The sequence below is a fragment of the Acyrthosiphon pisum genome, chromosome A2 (assembly GCF_005508785.2).
Source record: "Acyrthosiphon pisum isolate AL4f chromosome A2, pea_aphid_22Mar2018_4r6ur, whole genome shotgun sequence".
In the NCBI taxonomy this organism is placed as follows: Eukaryota; Metazoa; Arthropoda; class Insecta; order Hemiptera; family Aphididae; genus Acyrthosiphon; species Acyrthosiphon pisum.
Window position 1 is genome coordinate 26,099,989 of NC_042495.1, and position 16,095 is coordinate 26,116,083.

The following is a 16,095-nucleotide window of genomic DNA, read 5'->3' on the forward strand; positions in this document are numbered from 1 at the left end:
TGCTAGCGGTGTGTCTGCCGGTACGCAATCAATTCGGGGAGTTGAACGCTCTTTGGTGACGGTCAAGAGGTGTTCGATAATCGATATACGTTCATGATCGCGACGTCGCTGGACGGCGCGTCGTTAGTAATGTGTGTGTGATTTCGTATTCGTTACAATTATTATAGGGCTATTATTGAATCGAATCGTCTTAATCGTTTGATAAATTATAATATAATAGTAATACTATATTCATTATAATATGTTTTTATAGTTTTATTCAGAGTGTCTTACGATACACGAAACTGGATGGGTATAATTTGTACGCTGAACGATCCAACCAAATACGAAACTATACCCACGTTAAACCGAGTACAGCTGATCGTGGATTCGCTTGGCTTTTCAAAAGTCGGTGACATGGACTACGGAATCACGTTCCAACTTTTGAAATATCTAAGAAACGAAAAACAGTACACACCGTGGTTTGCTGCTCTCACCGAATGGAGAAAGATTGATTATTTACTGATGAGGACTCCGAAACATGCAGTGTTCCAAGTTAGTTTAAAAGGCATTTCTTATTTAATTATTAATTACAAACGTCTAGGAATTCTAACGATGAGCTATTAATTTATCAACGAATAACACAGTTATAACTTATAGTAAACGTACAAAAAAAAGAAATTTGAAGACGTCATACAGGGTGTCCCGTGAGGATTTACCCATTGCGATATCTCCTGAAATAAAGGAGATATCTCAATTCTGGTTTTTTAATAAGACTCACAGGGACAAGAACTACAAACATTTGATGTTTTAACTCATTTTAATGTGTTGGTAAACAATTTTAAAAAAATATGTATTTTTATTAAATTGTTTAAAAAAAAATTGAAGATAGCCATTTCGTAGAGTTAATTTTTCTGAAAATAATGACGTTTCAACATTTTAATTTTATTAATCTCCTGATTTTAATATTTTTTCTAATTTTGAAAAAACTGTGAATTATTTAATACCGTAGAGGTAGGACATAACGTATTCATTATGACTTGTTTTCCGCAGTCCAATGTAGATAAGAAATAGAGGCCGTTTGTTTATGTTTCTGTATTGATACACCTTGGGTATGATTTTATATTTTTATCTATAAAAGTCATAGCGATAATCAGATGATCAATATAGGTACACTTTTTTGGCCTCAATTTATTCATATAGGTAATAAATTGTATTCATCACCGGTAAGACCGTCTTACTAAGAAGTTATGTTCTATCCATGATTTTATTATCTATGTTTTGGTTAAAATGTGGTAACCATATTTCTAGTTAGCAATCAATGGTGACTGGTGACCATATTACAATAGTTTTCAAAAATTACAATGTTATATACTTATATGTATCTAAAAACAACGGACATTTCTCCAGCACCCCCCCCCCCCCCACCATAGCGAAAATGTTCATCAAACTGTTACAAAGGGTTTGTAAGTCGTTTGTAAAGAAGACATAAAAAGTTATGCCCATTTCAGGGTGGGGTGGGAGGGGGCTGGAGAAATGGCTTAAATCTGTGCAATTTGGAAAATCCAAACTTTATTCATCTCAATCTTTGTAAGTCGTTAGTAAAGGTTTGTAAAAACTTAAATTTTCTTCCACCCTGAATTGGCCATAACTTTTTTTGGTTTTCTTTACAAACAAAAAAGTTTGTTTTACAAACCTTTACAAACTTTGATGAAGATTTTCGAAATTGGGGTGGGAGGGGGGGAGCTGGAGAAATGTCCGTCCAAAAACCATGACATTATTAATTAAATTCCAATTTTACATAATTATGTTTTTATTTTATTCATTATAGTAATTGCTAATTAGTAACAGAATATTACAATATATTATTTTTTACATTTCATACCACAAAACTTCATACCAGGCGCGAATTCAGGGGGGCGGGGCTATGGGTGCTCGGGCACCCCCTGTCTTCTAAACCACTATTAAAATAATTTGTATAATAATCTAAAATATAAAGGTGTAACCATTTTTTTTTTAAATTCTGGTCGGGGCAATGTGTGGATGATGTGTTTTTTAAAATTTTTTTCTTTCTTTCTGTCATCGCCGTATTTGGGGCAGTACAACTGCTTCGATTTTCTTCTACAGTATCTCGATCGATGGGAAATTGAATCTAGTTGGTTCATTCAGAAGGTCAAAGTTTATAATTACAATAGTTTTAAAAGCGCCGGGAAAAATTAAATTAAAATTAAGGAAAAAGGGAATTTTTAAGCAAAAACGGTTTTTGACGAAATAAATTATGGTTTTTGGTGTAGCTAATCTATGAATGTCAATAACATTTTAATGTTTGAAAATGTATTATATATTGTTAGAATGGTAGTTGAAAAATTTTAAAAATGAAGTCACGATTTTTTTCTTATAAGCATTTAAAGTTCAAATGTTGACAAAATACATAAAAATCACGAAAATGTGCAAATTATTTTGAGTTAGAAATTCATAAAATTTTTTTTTTTTAATCTAAAATTAGAAAATTTAATACAAGATTCCTCATTAGGACCTATGTCCACTTTTATCAAAAAAAATATCTACCAGAAAGTTTAATCAAATTTTGTGCGTATCAAAACCTGCAAGTACCACCGACTTGGCTTTTGGGCCAACACGCGGTGCGGCTTGCAGGTCACAGCCAAAGTTTTCTCCTTGTGCTGTGGGTGGATTTCTGGTAGTTATAAACTCCAAAACCTCACAAGCGATTTTCTTATTTTCTTGTAATTCAAACACGAATACTTCTAGATATACAAAAAATTTACATCATATCATATTAAAATCTTATCAATTCCCATACTTGATAAAATGTACAAAATATTTTGAGCCGTTTTGAGCTGTTTACGGACATTTTAAATTTTAAACGCTCAGGACCGTTTTTTTTATACAATGATATTGTATCATTGAATTCAAATTTAACATCATCCATTACAGGCTATACAGTAATCCAATTGTAACCTACTGTAAAGCAGTGCGACACCCACTTGTCAACCTTTTTTTTGAGCACCCCCTGTTAAAATCTTCTGGATCCGCGCCTGCTTCATACGCTCACTTTAAAAGAATATTAATGAATATAATATTCAGAATTGTTAATAAATTTACATAATTTTGACTGTTCTAACATTTGATGCATAGTCTACATCTTAATTCCTAATACATTTATTTAAATAGTGAGTAATATAAATTTAAAAAAAAAACGAATTATTTATAAACGTTTTAACAGTTATTATTATACAATCCATAGTATAATATATAATACATTTATTTAAATAGAAGATAAAAAATAATACATTTACAATAAAAAGTATATATTATTATTTAGAAATATTTGTACAGTCTGTATTATAAAACAATAATAATAATTCTTTTTTAAGAGAAAAAATTGTAATTATTAATAATACAATATTGAAGAAAAATGTTGAGTTCTTTTTTAATTTGCACCTACATATTATCTCGGTGTATGTGAGAAACTTACTTTTGGCCATTTACTAATTTTAATTCAATAACATTCTGTTATAATTAGCCCTATTTGTATTACATTATACATATTAATATAACCTTGGTTCTTTCACTAATGTTACTAGTCAGTGGCATGACGAAGGACTTTATTTGAGGCACGTACCTCAGTTTAAAGGATGGTGGGTGTCCTGGAGACTAGAGACATTTCACATATTATAATCAGGGGTGTATTGGAGCGTATACGGGAGTATAAGGCGTATACTCATAACAATATTTATAAAGAAATGCAATACGTGAAAAAAATATTCATTTTATATATATACGGCGGGTATAAATGTTGAGTACATATACGGTGAATGGTGACAAATGGGAAAGGGTATACTATTTTATTAATTGTTTTTAAAAATGTTTGATTGGATTTTAAATTATGTGGCTTAAAATTAAAAATAATATTTTACGATTGAATATTACTTATTAGGTCATACACGGTATGCAGTGTACTCGTTGGTAAAAAAGCTGGAGTGGCAAAATTACTTTAAGATAAATACCCTTTAAATTTTAACTGGCATTGACTAAATCATCGTTTAGAACTCGCTGTCAATGATACAATGAAGGATATAAATGCAACTAATCATTTCAAAAGTTTTATTAATTCACTATACATATTATGTATTATACAATAATTCCCCAAAAAACAAAAATGAGTTAAAGGGTATTTGCAGTGAACTTGATATGGAGCTTTCTGCTGCATGACCCACCCAAGGCAGAATTGCACAGATAGACTTCATACACATTATTATTATGATTCAAACCTAACATAAATGATAATATTTTTGTTAGTGTCGCAGTACCTTTATTAATAAATTATAATATTTATTCTACATTTAATATATCAAAAAATACAAAAATACAGTCCAGTCAAATTTAATTCCTCGCCTGAACAACATTGATCTAAAAAATGCATAATTGTGTTAAAACATTTCCGTGTTCTACAGCCCAGTGTGAAAGGGGCTTTAGCCTTTTAAATATTATTTGTAATGATCTTCGAACAAGATTAACTGTTGAACATATTTCCCAATTGATGTTTATTAAAACAAATGGACCTCAATTACATCTTTCGAAACCAGAAATCTATGTAAAGTCATGGCTAGTGCGTCATAGATCGGCGGAAGATGCGAGATGTGAAAAAATTCAAAAAATATTGAAACTCAAAGTACTTGGAATATTTTGTAACGTAATATTTGAACAATAAAAATTTTAAGATATAATTTACGAGTTTTATATTTTTTTTAAATTGTTGGTTGATACTGAAAATTAAGTAAGAAAAGCGATAAGTATGTTTTATTTTTATATACATTTTTGGTATAGATATTGACTAAGTATCGAGCGTAGTGAGAAACTTCTAAAGTATACTATTATATTATATCTATGATAGTATCACGGCTTGTTGTTGATGTATAACGTGTTATATTAAATACCTAATGAATATTGTGATATGATTAATTTGGAATTTATTATAGGTACCTATTATAGGTCAATTTTTTTTTAATACCATAGATAAGTATATAATATGTCTTATACCTATATACCGACATACCATATCCGCTCAGAATCGTTTTTCTTATACAATGATATTATATCATTGAATTCAAATTTAATACCATCCATTATACAGTGACCCACTTGTAATCTACTGTACGGCAAAGTGACTTCCACTTACTCTCCTTTTTTATATTTGAGATGAACTGGATACTACTATTAGTCTTCTGATGGTTTTATGTACGCATAAATTTGCATACTCTGGATATACTCTGGGTAACTACTGATTATTAGTACTATTACAGATTACTACTATTAAATGGCAAGGTATTAAGCAATAGTGATATGTTTATTGATTATAGAACCGCTTAGCTTAGATTATCCTCCAATAACAATAACAATATAATATAATAATTGGGTTGAGTATAAATTAATTTAAAACAAATAATACTTACATTGTAACAAAAATGTTATTTTGCCATTAAATTGAAATCCTCATTATATTTTATTTTACATATTTTCTGGTTAAGTAATTTGAAGTTTTGAGAAATTGAAAATGGTATTTGATGTTTTATTTTTTGATTTTCTTTAGGCATCAAACTACCGACCAAATGTTTATAAATAATGATATCATAATAAAATATAGTTAAATAGGTAGGTAATAAAATAATTATAACTTACCAAATAATGATAAGTAGGTAGGTATACATAATTGTTCAAACATATTTCCAAGAATATCTTCAAAGAAATTGTGTTAAATCACGTACGTAAATAACACGAAATTAGTTCTGCTAAACGTTAATTTGTTATATCGTATATTGTACACTAATTATACAAAGTAGCCATGCTCCAGGGCTTTAGACTCGACCCTTATAATAGTTAATGGATAATAAAAATCGATTCTACAGTAATTAGACAGGAAAATAAAATGGATATTTTTAAAAACCGTTCCAAAACCAAAACCAAAAATTTTTTAAAACCGTTCTTTAAACCGATAAAATATTTGAAAAACCTATTTTAAAACCGAAACCAAAACCAAAAAATTTAAAAAACCGGTCTTAAAACCTAAACCAAAACCAGAAAATTTAGAAAACCGTTCTCAAGAACTAAAACCGTAACCTTTAAAATTTGAAACGGTTTCGATCCCTGTTTTTAATAGATACCTACTTATGCAGTTACGATATAGCTGTGCAACACTTATACTATCGCTTTCTATATTGTATACGGATACGGGATGAGCTCAACTAATCATATATATAGGTATGTAATACTCACTTGCGCAGACACCGTCGTACAGTGCGTATACGGTGTGTGTGTGTACAGTCACGTTCAGGGGCAGATTTACCCATAGGCCACCAAGGCACTGGCCTATGGCACAATATTTGTTGGGCCGCAATTTTTTAGTTAATTTTTACTTTTTAGTTTTTCATAATTTCATAATTCTATTTTCCTAATTTTAAATTTTATAATAATTTTTTTTCGTATACAACTTGCATGAAACTGGAGAATGGCTCACGTAGTCACGTCACAGTAACGTTTTAATTTTTAAGCTATAATAATCTTGCCGTTTGAGTTTAATCTTGCGACCAGCGCGCGCCGCTCTGCGCCGCCACCGATAGAGGTTCAACATCGACACTCGACGAGGCAGTTGCCGGCGTTGCCTATGTTAATGCATGGGAGATGGTATACGGATGAGCGGCGTAAACACGTACAATACTGTGAATGGCGCATGCGCAAAACGCCAGCCAAGGCTGTCAAATATACTGCCTCGGGCTGCCGGGTACATTACTACATTGTATATAGCCGCTCTACTAGTTAGGTGGGGGACAGGTCGCACCAAGTTAGTCAACACAAGTGAAGCAAGGAAATGGGGGAGCTTCATAGTGACCAAATAATAAAAACAAATTATCAGTAGCATTATTATGTTTGCACCACTGTACAAATTAAGTATAGAATAGTGTATTTTTCGTGTACGATAGATAGAATATTATTATACTAGTATCATTGATTATAAATACTAGTATTTATAATCAATGCTAGTATTTAATGTCCTTCCTCAATAATATTACAAACGACTATGTTTTAGGTTCTTACTTACACGTTTTCATGGATATATTTTGTAAGGGTATACTATAGAGTATGAATATATGTTATATACCTTTCCATAGGAATATACCTATCCATTGTTATTTGTTAGAGACCAGTCGGGTCCCTGTCCTTGAGTATGAATAGAAAAGACCCAACTTCTCACAATATTAAGATTGGTCATTGGTCATTTCTTTTTTACTCGTCTTACGTTAAACACGTTTCCTAGTGAATTTAATTGTAATTTAATTGTAATACATTAATACTTTCAATATGCCAAGTTGATTTGTGTGTAGTCGATCGAGTAATTCCAAAAACAAAGATCTTGGAATAAGTTTCCATCAGTAAGTATAAGAATAAAAAGTTATAATTTCATATTTTTACAATTTTTATATTTAATATACCTATATTAATATATTTTTTTTATTATTTAAGAATTCCAAAGAATGAGAATCATCGAGCTCAATGGTTGGATTTTATTAAACAATGTGGTGTTGACCATTTAAAAACTAAACCTAAGAGCATTATTTGCTCTGAACATTTCACCATGGGTTGTTTTATTTTAAAAACTATAATCGTACAAAATTATTAAATGAAACCGCTGTTCCATCCATTGTAGTTAATCGTGTAAAATCAGTATGTTTAAAGAATAATTAAAATTTTGTTTTATTTAATATCATCTCATTTTTGTTATCGTATATACTTTTTATTTTTTATAGGCAAAAATTGAAATTCCTGAGTTGAGTTGTAAACTTGGTAGCAGTAACTCAAATCCTTGTTCTGTTAAATCAATAATTGTAAGTATAACAGTATATACTAAAAGACTTAAGTCATATAAGTATATATTTTTATTTTTAAATATTCTTCTTATTACCTACATATTTATTAACCAATTACAATTTTAAATTTATGAAAGGTTGACCATGATAGTATTCAAATGGAAGGTGTTCAGCCAATTGGTACATTAAGTGTTCAACAACCCTCATGCTCCTCAAATTCCATTTTCACTGACTGTAGCCAGTTGACATGTGAACCATCAACATCATTTTTAAAGAAGCCCCTTACTCAAAAAGTACATATAAACTTAATAAAATAATAAAATAATTATGTCCATCTATTATAATGAAATTGTTTGTTTGTTATAGGTAAATCCTAGGCTTTTGAATGCTGAAGTTGTGAAAGAAATCAACAATGATACGCCAAGAAAAAATTATTTAAAAAGAACAATATCTTCTTTAATGCAAGAAAACAACAGTCAGAAGAAAAAAATCAAGATTCTAAATCAACAACTAAGACGTCATAAAAAACATATTTCCTCATTAAAAAGTATTTAGATATTATATACATCATTTATTATACAACAGTTTAAAAAAAAATAAAAATAATTTCACAATTATAACTCCTATAGATATTGTAATTATTAATATATCACATTGTGCATATTGTTTTAGATGTTGTTCAAGTTTTGAAAAATAAAAATTTGGTCCACCAAGATCAAGCAGACATGATAGACAGTAATTTTAGTAAGCATAAAGATCTTATAACTAATTTTATTAAAAAAAATGCTGGACAAAAACTGCCTGTAAAGTATAGTGCTGAACTAAGTAAATTTGCTATCACGCTTAATTTTTATTCTCCAAAAACATATCGTTTTGTGCGTGAAGAATTTAATTCTGTGCTTCCTTGTCCGAGAACGCTTAGCAAGTGGTATTTACATGTTGATGCTGAGCCTGGTTTCACTAAAGAAGCTATTAACACACTATCTTTAGTTTGTAAAAATTCACCCACTCAACTTTATTGCTCATTGCTCATGGATGAAATGGCAATTAGGAAGCATGTTGAATGGGACGGTACTACTTATCACGGCTACATCAATTTTGGATCAGAAATACAGAATGAAACATTAGATGAAGCAACTGAATGTTATGTTTTGATGGCTGTGGGTATCAATGCTTCATGGAAAATTCCAGTTGGATATTTTTTTTGTAATCATTTAAATAGTTCACAAAAAGTAAATTTAGTTAGACGTTGTATAGATGTAGTTTCTGGAACTGGTATAAAAGTTATTAGCTTGACATTTGATGGCTGCGCAGTGAATGTAATCATGGCTAGAGCTCTAGGTTGTAACTTGAATACAAATCCTGCTGATATTGTAACTAGTTTTAAGATCCGAGATTTAGATGTTAATATTATGTTTGATGCTGCACATATGATCAAACTTGTGCGCAATACTTTTGGTGAAAAGATAATATTAATTTATCATAATGGTGGAGTTATTAATTTTAATTATATTAAACAATTATTGGTCTTGCAGGAAAATGAAAAATGTCATTTAGGTAATAAGTTAAAAAAAGAACATGTTTTTTTTTTTAAAAAAAAAATGAAGGTTAAATTGGCCAGTCAACTTCTATCAAATTCTGTAGCAGATACTTTATTATTTTGTAAAGATAATTTAAAGCTTAAGGCTTTTGAAGGATGTGAAGCTTTTGAAGGGTTTTTAGGATTTTTGATAAGTTTTAATTCTTTGCTAGATCTTAAATCCAAATATATTGATACTAATTGCTTGAAATTTATTCCTATGTACAAACTTAGACAGGACCACATAGAAATATTCTTTGGTAGTGTTAGAGCTCAGGGTGGATATAACAACAATCCAACTGCGAGGCAATTTAAATCTGCGTACAAAAAAATAAAGGTAAATGCTCAAATTAAAGATACTAGATTAGGAAACTGTATGGCACTAGAAGATATTCCGGTATTAAATTGTTCAAGTGTAAATGATCCAATAACCGCTATTAACAATTCAAATTGTATTTTAAATAGTGATGTTGAAGTAGAATCTGAGGTATACAATTTTGAAACTGACGGGTTCTACTTAAGCCAATTTTCAAGAGAAGTTACTTTGTATATAGCTGGCTTTTTATCCCATACATTTTCAACAAAAATTAAGTGTGATATTTGTAATGGTGCATTGTTTGGTAACAAAAGTAATTTTTTTTATTCTATCATAAATATGAAAGACAAAGGAGGTTTACATTATCCCAGTAATGATGTAGCACAAGTTTGTGTTGCCACAGAAAAATATTTTAAAATATATTATGATAAAAAACCATTTAATAAAATGTTAATTATTACAAATGTATTAAAAAGTTTTATTAATAATAATTCAATTTTTTATTCAATAAAACATCATAATGATCAAAATGGACCACTTGAAAATCATGTTGTACTATTAATTAAAGCAATAATTTCAAATTATTCTGATATCAAAATAATTACTTTTGTCGTACTGGAAATGAAACAGTGTCTTTAAGAACATGGTATAACAAGTTGACTCTTTTTAGAGGCCAGTAAATGTTTAAGTAATATATATATATATTATATTTATTTTTAATTAGTCTGTATTTTGTATTCATTAGACTTTTTATTTATGACTAAATGTATAATTATATTTACCTATGTGTATGAATGAATTCCTTAAATTGATGATGTCCATCGTTTTTTTTACATTATTATTTATTATGTAAGTACCTGTTGATTATAAACTTAAAAACTTTGTAATGTTAATAAATTGATGTAATTTGTAATATTATTATTAATATTTATTATTGTATTATTATCAAAAGATTATAATATTGATAATAAAAATAACCGTGTACAATAGTTTTATATTAATGAAGTGGTTACTCTGAAGTTCCCCTTTTTCCATACTTCAATCTGTTCGGTAGAGTAATATACGACATGGCCTCTCTATATATTCTTACTCTATGGGTCGTACAGTGCTTAGTGGAATGACCCACCTCACCCCGCACCCGGAATCGCAATTAGAATACTGGAATTAATTCTGGAAATCAGGTGCCTTGATAAAAGTATTTAATAATAATAAATATTGTGACGACGCGCGACGTTGGCACTGTCGCCCGTCTCCTGTATTGTGTATACTGCATACTGCTCAGAAATTTGCTAATCGTTTACGATTATAGAGACTACTGACTAGAGCAGAGGTTCCCAAACTTTTCATCGTACGACCCATTTTGAGAATTTTTTTAAAATTTGGCACCCCACAATACATTGAATAACTTTTTTTTTTTAGGTATTTAGGTACCTACTAACACTAATTTTTTTCAGATAAATCGCTATCTTTTCAATAGGTATAACCATAGACATATAATAGAATATGTCTATGGTTATAACTATTAACCCATTTGATACGGTGCTGTAAACTTGTAATCGTCAATCTCGCAGATAACGATAAACGAAAAACTGAATTTGAACTTTGAACATGAACGAAAAATATGTATTATTTCAAAATATAGCGTGACCCAGGTGCGGATCCAGAAGATTTTAACAGGGGGTGCTCAAAAAAAAGGTTGGCAGGTGGGTGTCGCACTGCTTTACAGTAGGTTACAAATGGATTACTGTATAGTCTGTAATAGATGATGTTAAATTTGAATTCAATGATACAATATCAATGTATAAGAAAAAACGGTCTTGAGCGTTTAAAATTTAAAATATCCGTAAACAGCTCAAAACGGCTCAAAATATTTTGTACATTTTATCAAGTATGGGAATTGATAAGATTTTAATATGATATGATGTAAATTTTTAGTATATCTAGAAGTATTCGTGTTTGAATTACAAGAAAATAAGAAAATCGCTACATGCCTACTAATGCCTACATGAGAAATCCAGAAAATATACAACGATGTAAAAATTTGATTAAACTTTCTGGTAGATATTTTTTTTTAATAAAAGTGGACATAGGTACTAATGAGGAATCTTGTATTAAATTTTCTAATTTTTGATTCAAAAAAAAAAAATTTATGAATTTCTAACTCAAAATAATTTGCACATTTTCGTGATTTTTATGTATTTTGTCAACATTTGAACTTTAAATGCTTATAAGAAAAATCGTGATTTCATTTTTAAAATTTTTCAACTACCATTGTAACAATATATAATACATTTTTAAACTTTAAAATGTTATTCACATCCATAGAAAAAAATTCTTATAAAATTGGAAACTAAAAATGTTCAAAACAAATCAAAATATTTTGAAAATTTTATCGTGTATAGAAAATGCTAATATAAGCATTCAGTGAAAATGTCATGTATCTGGTTATTTGTTTTTGAGTTAGGTACACCAAAAACCAGAATTTATTTCGTCAAAAACCGAGTTTGCTTAAAAATTCCCGTTTTCCTTAATTTTAATTTTATTTTTCCTGGCGCTTTTAAAACTATTGTAATTTTAAATTTTGACCTTCTGAATGAACCAACTAGATTCTATTTCCAATCGACCGAAATTCTGTAGAAGAAAATCGAAGCAGTTGTACTGCCCCAAATACGGCGATGACAGAAAGAAAGAAAAAAAATTAAAAAAACACATCATCCACACATCGCTTCGACCAGAATTTTAAAAAAAAATGGTTACACCTTTATATTTTAGATTATTATACAAATTATTTTATTAGTGGCTTAGACAACAGGGGGTGCCCGAGCACACATAGCCCCCCCCCCTGAATCCGCGCCTGGCGTGACCCACCAAAAATATAATCGCGACCCATTTTTGGGTCACGACTCACAGTTTGGGAACCTCTGGACTAGAGTGTTCAGATAAATCAAGGCACAAAATAATTTAATAATTGTACAAGTGTACAAATGTACCTATGCAAAATTGTATTAATATTTATTTGTTTAGTTGGTATGCATAAATATAAAAATACCTAAATACAGCTTTTATAGTTTTGTTTTAGTTCATGGTACATTACTCCCCCCCCCCACACGTTGGAGCATTCCAATGTACGGGGCGCTAGTGTTGTAATGTTTAGGGGCGGAAATTGGTAAGTCCGCCTCTGGTCACGTTAAATTGTCCAGTTGTACGTTATTATATATTATACTTAAACATAATCATATTGTCGTGTTGTTATTCATTTATATTAATACTAAAATCATTAGACCGTCAAGCTTCACTTACAAACAAAAATGAAATGGTAGACATGATGTTATTTTGTAATTGTAATTTTTAATCAATTGAATAATTGTTTAATTGTTATCAGGCGATAGTTAATTGTTAATCAATAAGTTATTTATCAAATATTATCAGAAAACGATACAAGATTATTATATCAAATATTAAAAATTATAATAATATTAACTATTTCGTATTTATAAGTTGAAGGACAAAACACCTTTTTTTACTAATTCCAAAATAAACAAAATAAATTTATTTTACCTATTGATTATAATTATTATTATATATCCGTATTTAATAATAGGCATTACAAGGATGTAAATATTGATTTTTTGTACAATAATTATTTAAAATATCATCAATAAATTTTCAAGAGTTAAAATAATATGCTATTGCGAGCCACACTAAAAGCGTTCGTGGGCCGTACGAGCACGCGGGTCACGGGCCACATATTTGATGCCACCATAGAATTAAATAGAATAAATATGTCACTGTTTTTCTAGAAACTAGAAAAAAAATTAAAAATAAGGAAATTAACGAAATCAAAATGTCGAAACGTCAATATTTTCAGAAAAATTAACTCTACAAAAATGCTATCTTCGATTTTTTTTTAAATAATTTAATATAAAAATATATTTTTTGACTTTTTTACCAAAACATTAAAATTAATTAAAACGTGAACTATTTATAGTTCTTGTCCCGAACTCCATACTAATTTTATTATATTTTGAATATTTACCTGTTGTACTTACTTGTCGTATGGACGCTGTTTATTGAAATATGGTTTCAGAAAAATATGCGAGATATGTTGTCGTGTGTGTATAGCAAATTCAGAAACGTGGAGCAGGAAGTTAATGGTTATGAAAACATATATTTTAAAACTACCGTGATTAACAGAGCCTGCGAATACCAAACAAAGGACTGTATCCAACTAGTTCTGGACTTGTTTAGAAAGTGGATGAAAAGTGTAGACCCGGACAATAATAATATGTGAGTTTTATCGAAGTTTAATTGAATTAAATACTAACTGTAATCAAAATATATTAGATTACCTAAAGATATTATGCACATCGATATTTACTCTAACGCTATACGATATGGAGGTGAAGAGGAATGGAACTTTTTATGGGGACGTTTTCAATGTTCCAATAATACGAGTGAAAAAAATGATATAATCTATGCATTAGGATGTGCTTCAAAAAAATCGTTACTACTGAGGTATTAATATCATTTATACGTAATACAGGCATCACAATAATGTTTAACATTGTTTTTGATTTAGATATTTGAATTGGTCACTTGATGAATCTATTATTCCCAGAGAATACGCCTCCGGAGTAATCATCTCTGTAAAGTTAACTGAAGTTGGATTTTTAGTAGCAAAAGAATTTTTGTATTGCAAAATTGCAGATATATATGAATAGTGAGTTATCATGAAATTTTATTTTGTTTGTGTTAATATTCATATTATGTAGTATGAACAAATTATAATAAATAGAAAGTTCATATTACCTCTTATTTTTATTTTATATTTTTAGCGACCAACGTAAAGGCGATAGTTTAGTTGAATATGTAAATAATATTGCGTCTCAAATGAAAACTATAGAAGAATTAAAAGAGGTAATTAACAGAACAATTTATTTTGTTAAAAACCAAAAGTTTCATTCAAATGTTTTTTTTCCTTACAGCTCCAATCATTTATTACTAAATCATCAAGTTACTTTAAAGAACCTGATTCGGTTATCAAGCAGATAACTGAGACTATTGAGAAAAACATTGAATGGACATCGAAGTTTTATGATAAAATAGTACCATATTAATGATGTTATGAACACAGTTTGATTTGTATTAATAACTGTACAGTTTTCGGCCACTTTGACATAATATCTATTACGTAGCATACCTACTAGAAATATTAAGTTATTCCCATTTTTAACTACATACTTTTTTAATAATCTGACGTAGTTAATATTTTACCTTGAGTTGTGTCACAAGATGCAAGTTTCAGATCAGAATATTTTATTGGATATCTTAATTAAATTCGTCATATTTAAACGTCATCGAATATTATATTCTTTTATTTTTCACAAGTTAATATGATTCGATGTACACATAACTATGAAGTCTTATTACTTTCTTTTATTATTATAAATAATAACATGAATTATTTGTTTCTTTTTACAAGACAAAAAATAGTTGAGAAAATTAGTATTTCTCTTACAACCAATTCAGGTCCTATTTTGTGTTTTTTTTTTTAAATAAATATATATATATATACAAATTATGTAAAAATATCTATCTATTTGGTGCAATATTTTCGAGAACATGAAACTAGTATCTAATATCAAAATTGACACTATTATTTCCCTCATCCCGCATTTTATTAACTATAATGCTTATAAGTAGTATAATATATAATATGCTGGCCCTGGCGCACTTTTATTTTATCAATAAAATATCACAAAGAAAAGAATGTGCAAAAAGATCAGGAAATCGAAATACAACAATAATTAAAATATTTTTCATAAAACTTATAATACTAATAATTAAAAATTGAAATGCAATGTTTCCCCAAAAAATATTTTTCACAAAACTTATATTATTAATAATTTAAAAAAATGTGGGTAAGTGGATGTCACTCTGCTGTACTGTAGATTACAAGTGGGTCATTATATAATGGATGGTATTAAATTTGAATTCAATGATAAAATATCATTGTATAAGAAAAACGATTCTGAGCGGAGACGGTATGTCAGTCTAGGTATAAGACATATAATTATATAAATATCTAATATCTATGCTATTAAATTATGTGGAATTTAATTTTTCTAAATTTTTCTTCTGAAAAACCAGTCTTATCAATTATCATTGGGCATACTTCTAATTCCTTATATTATGGTAGATTGTACGGATAGGCCATAATATTTTGATATTTTGATTTTTCAGTTTCATACATCACATAATAATATTTTTAAATTACAACAAAAAACCAAGATCGTTATATTGATTTTAATATGTAATTTCGTCCGAATTTGAATTTA

At 29.0% G+C, this 16,095-nt stretch overlaps 1 protein-coding gene across 1 annotated transcript in view; it reads left to right on the forward strand.

The window, feature by feature from the left end:
* LOC100570553 (aminopeptidase N) overlaps positions 1–15,335 on the forward strand; it is a 36,090-nt gene extending 20,755 nt beyond the window's left edge. Inside the window, exons 8-13 of the mRNA XM_029490828.1 lie at positions 254–534; positions 13,845–14,044; positions 14,102–14,272; positions 14,337–14,477; positions 14,593–14,674; positions 14,743–15,335. Coding sequence (XP_029346688.1) covers positions 254–534; positions 13,845–14,044; positions 14,102–14,272; positions 14,337–14,477; positions 14,593–14,674; positions 14,743–14,874 — 1,007 coding nt within the window. The 3' untranslated portion in view covers positions 14,875–15,335. The remainder of the gene's footprint in view (positions 1–253; positions 535–13,844; positions 14,045–14,101; positions 14,273–14,336; positions 14,478–14,592; positions 14,675–14,742) is intronic.
* Positions 15,336–16,095: the final 760 nt, after the last annotated feature.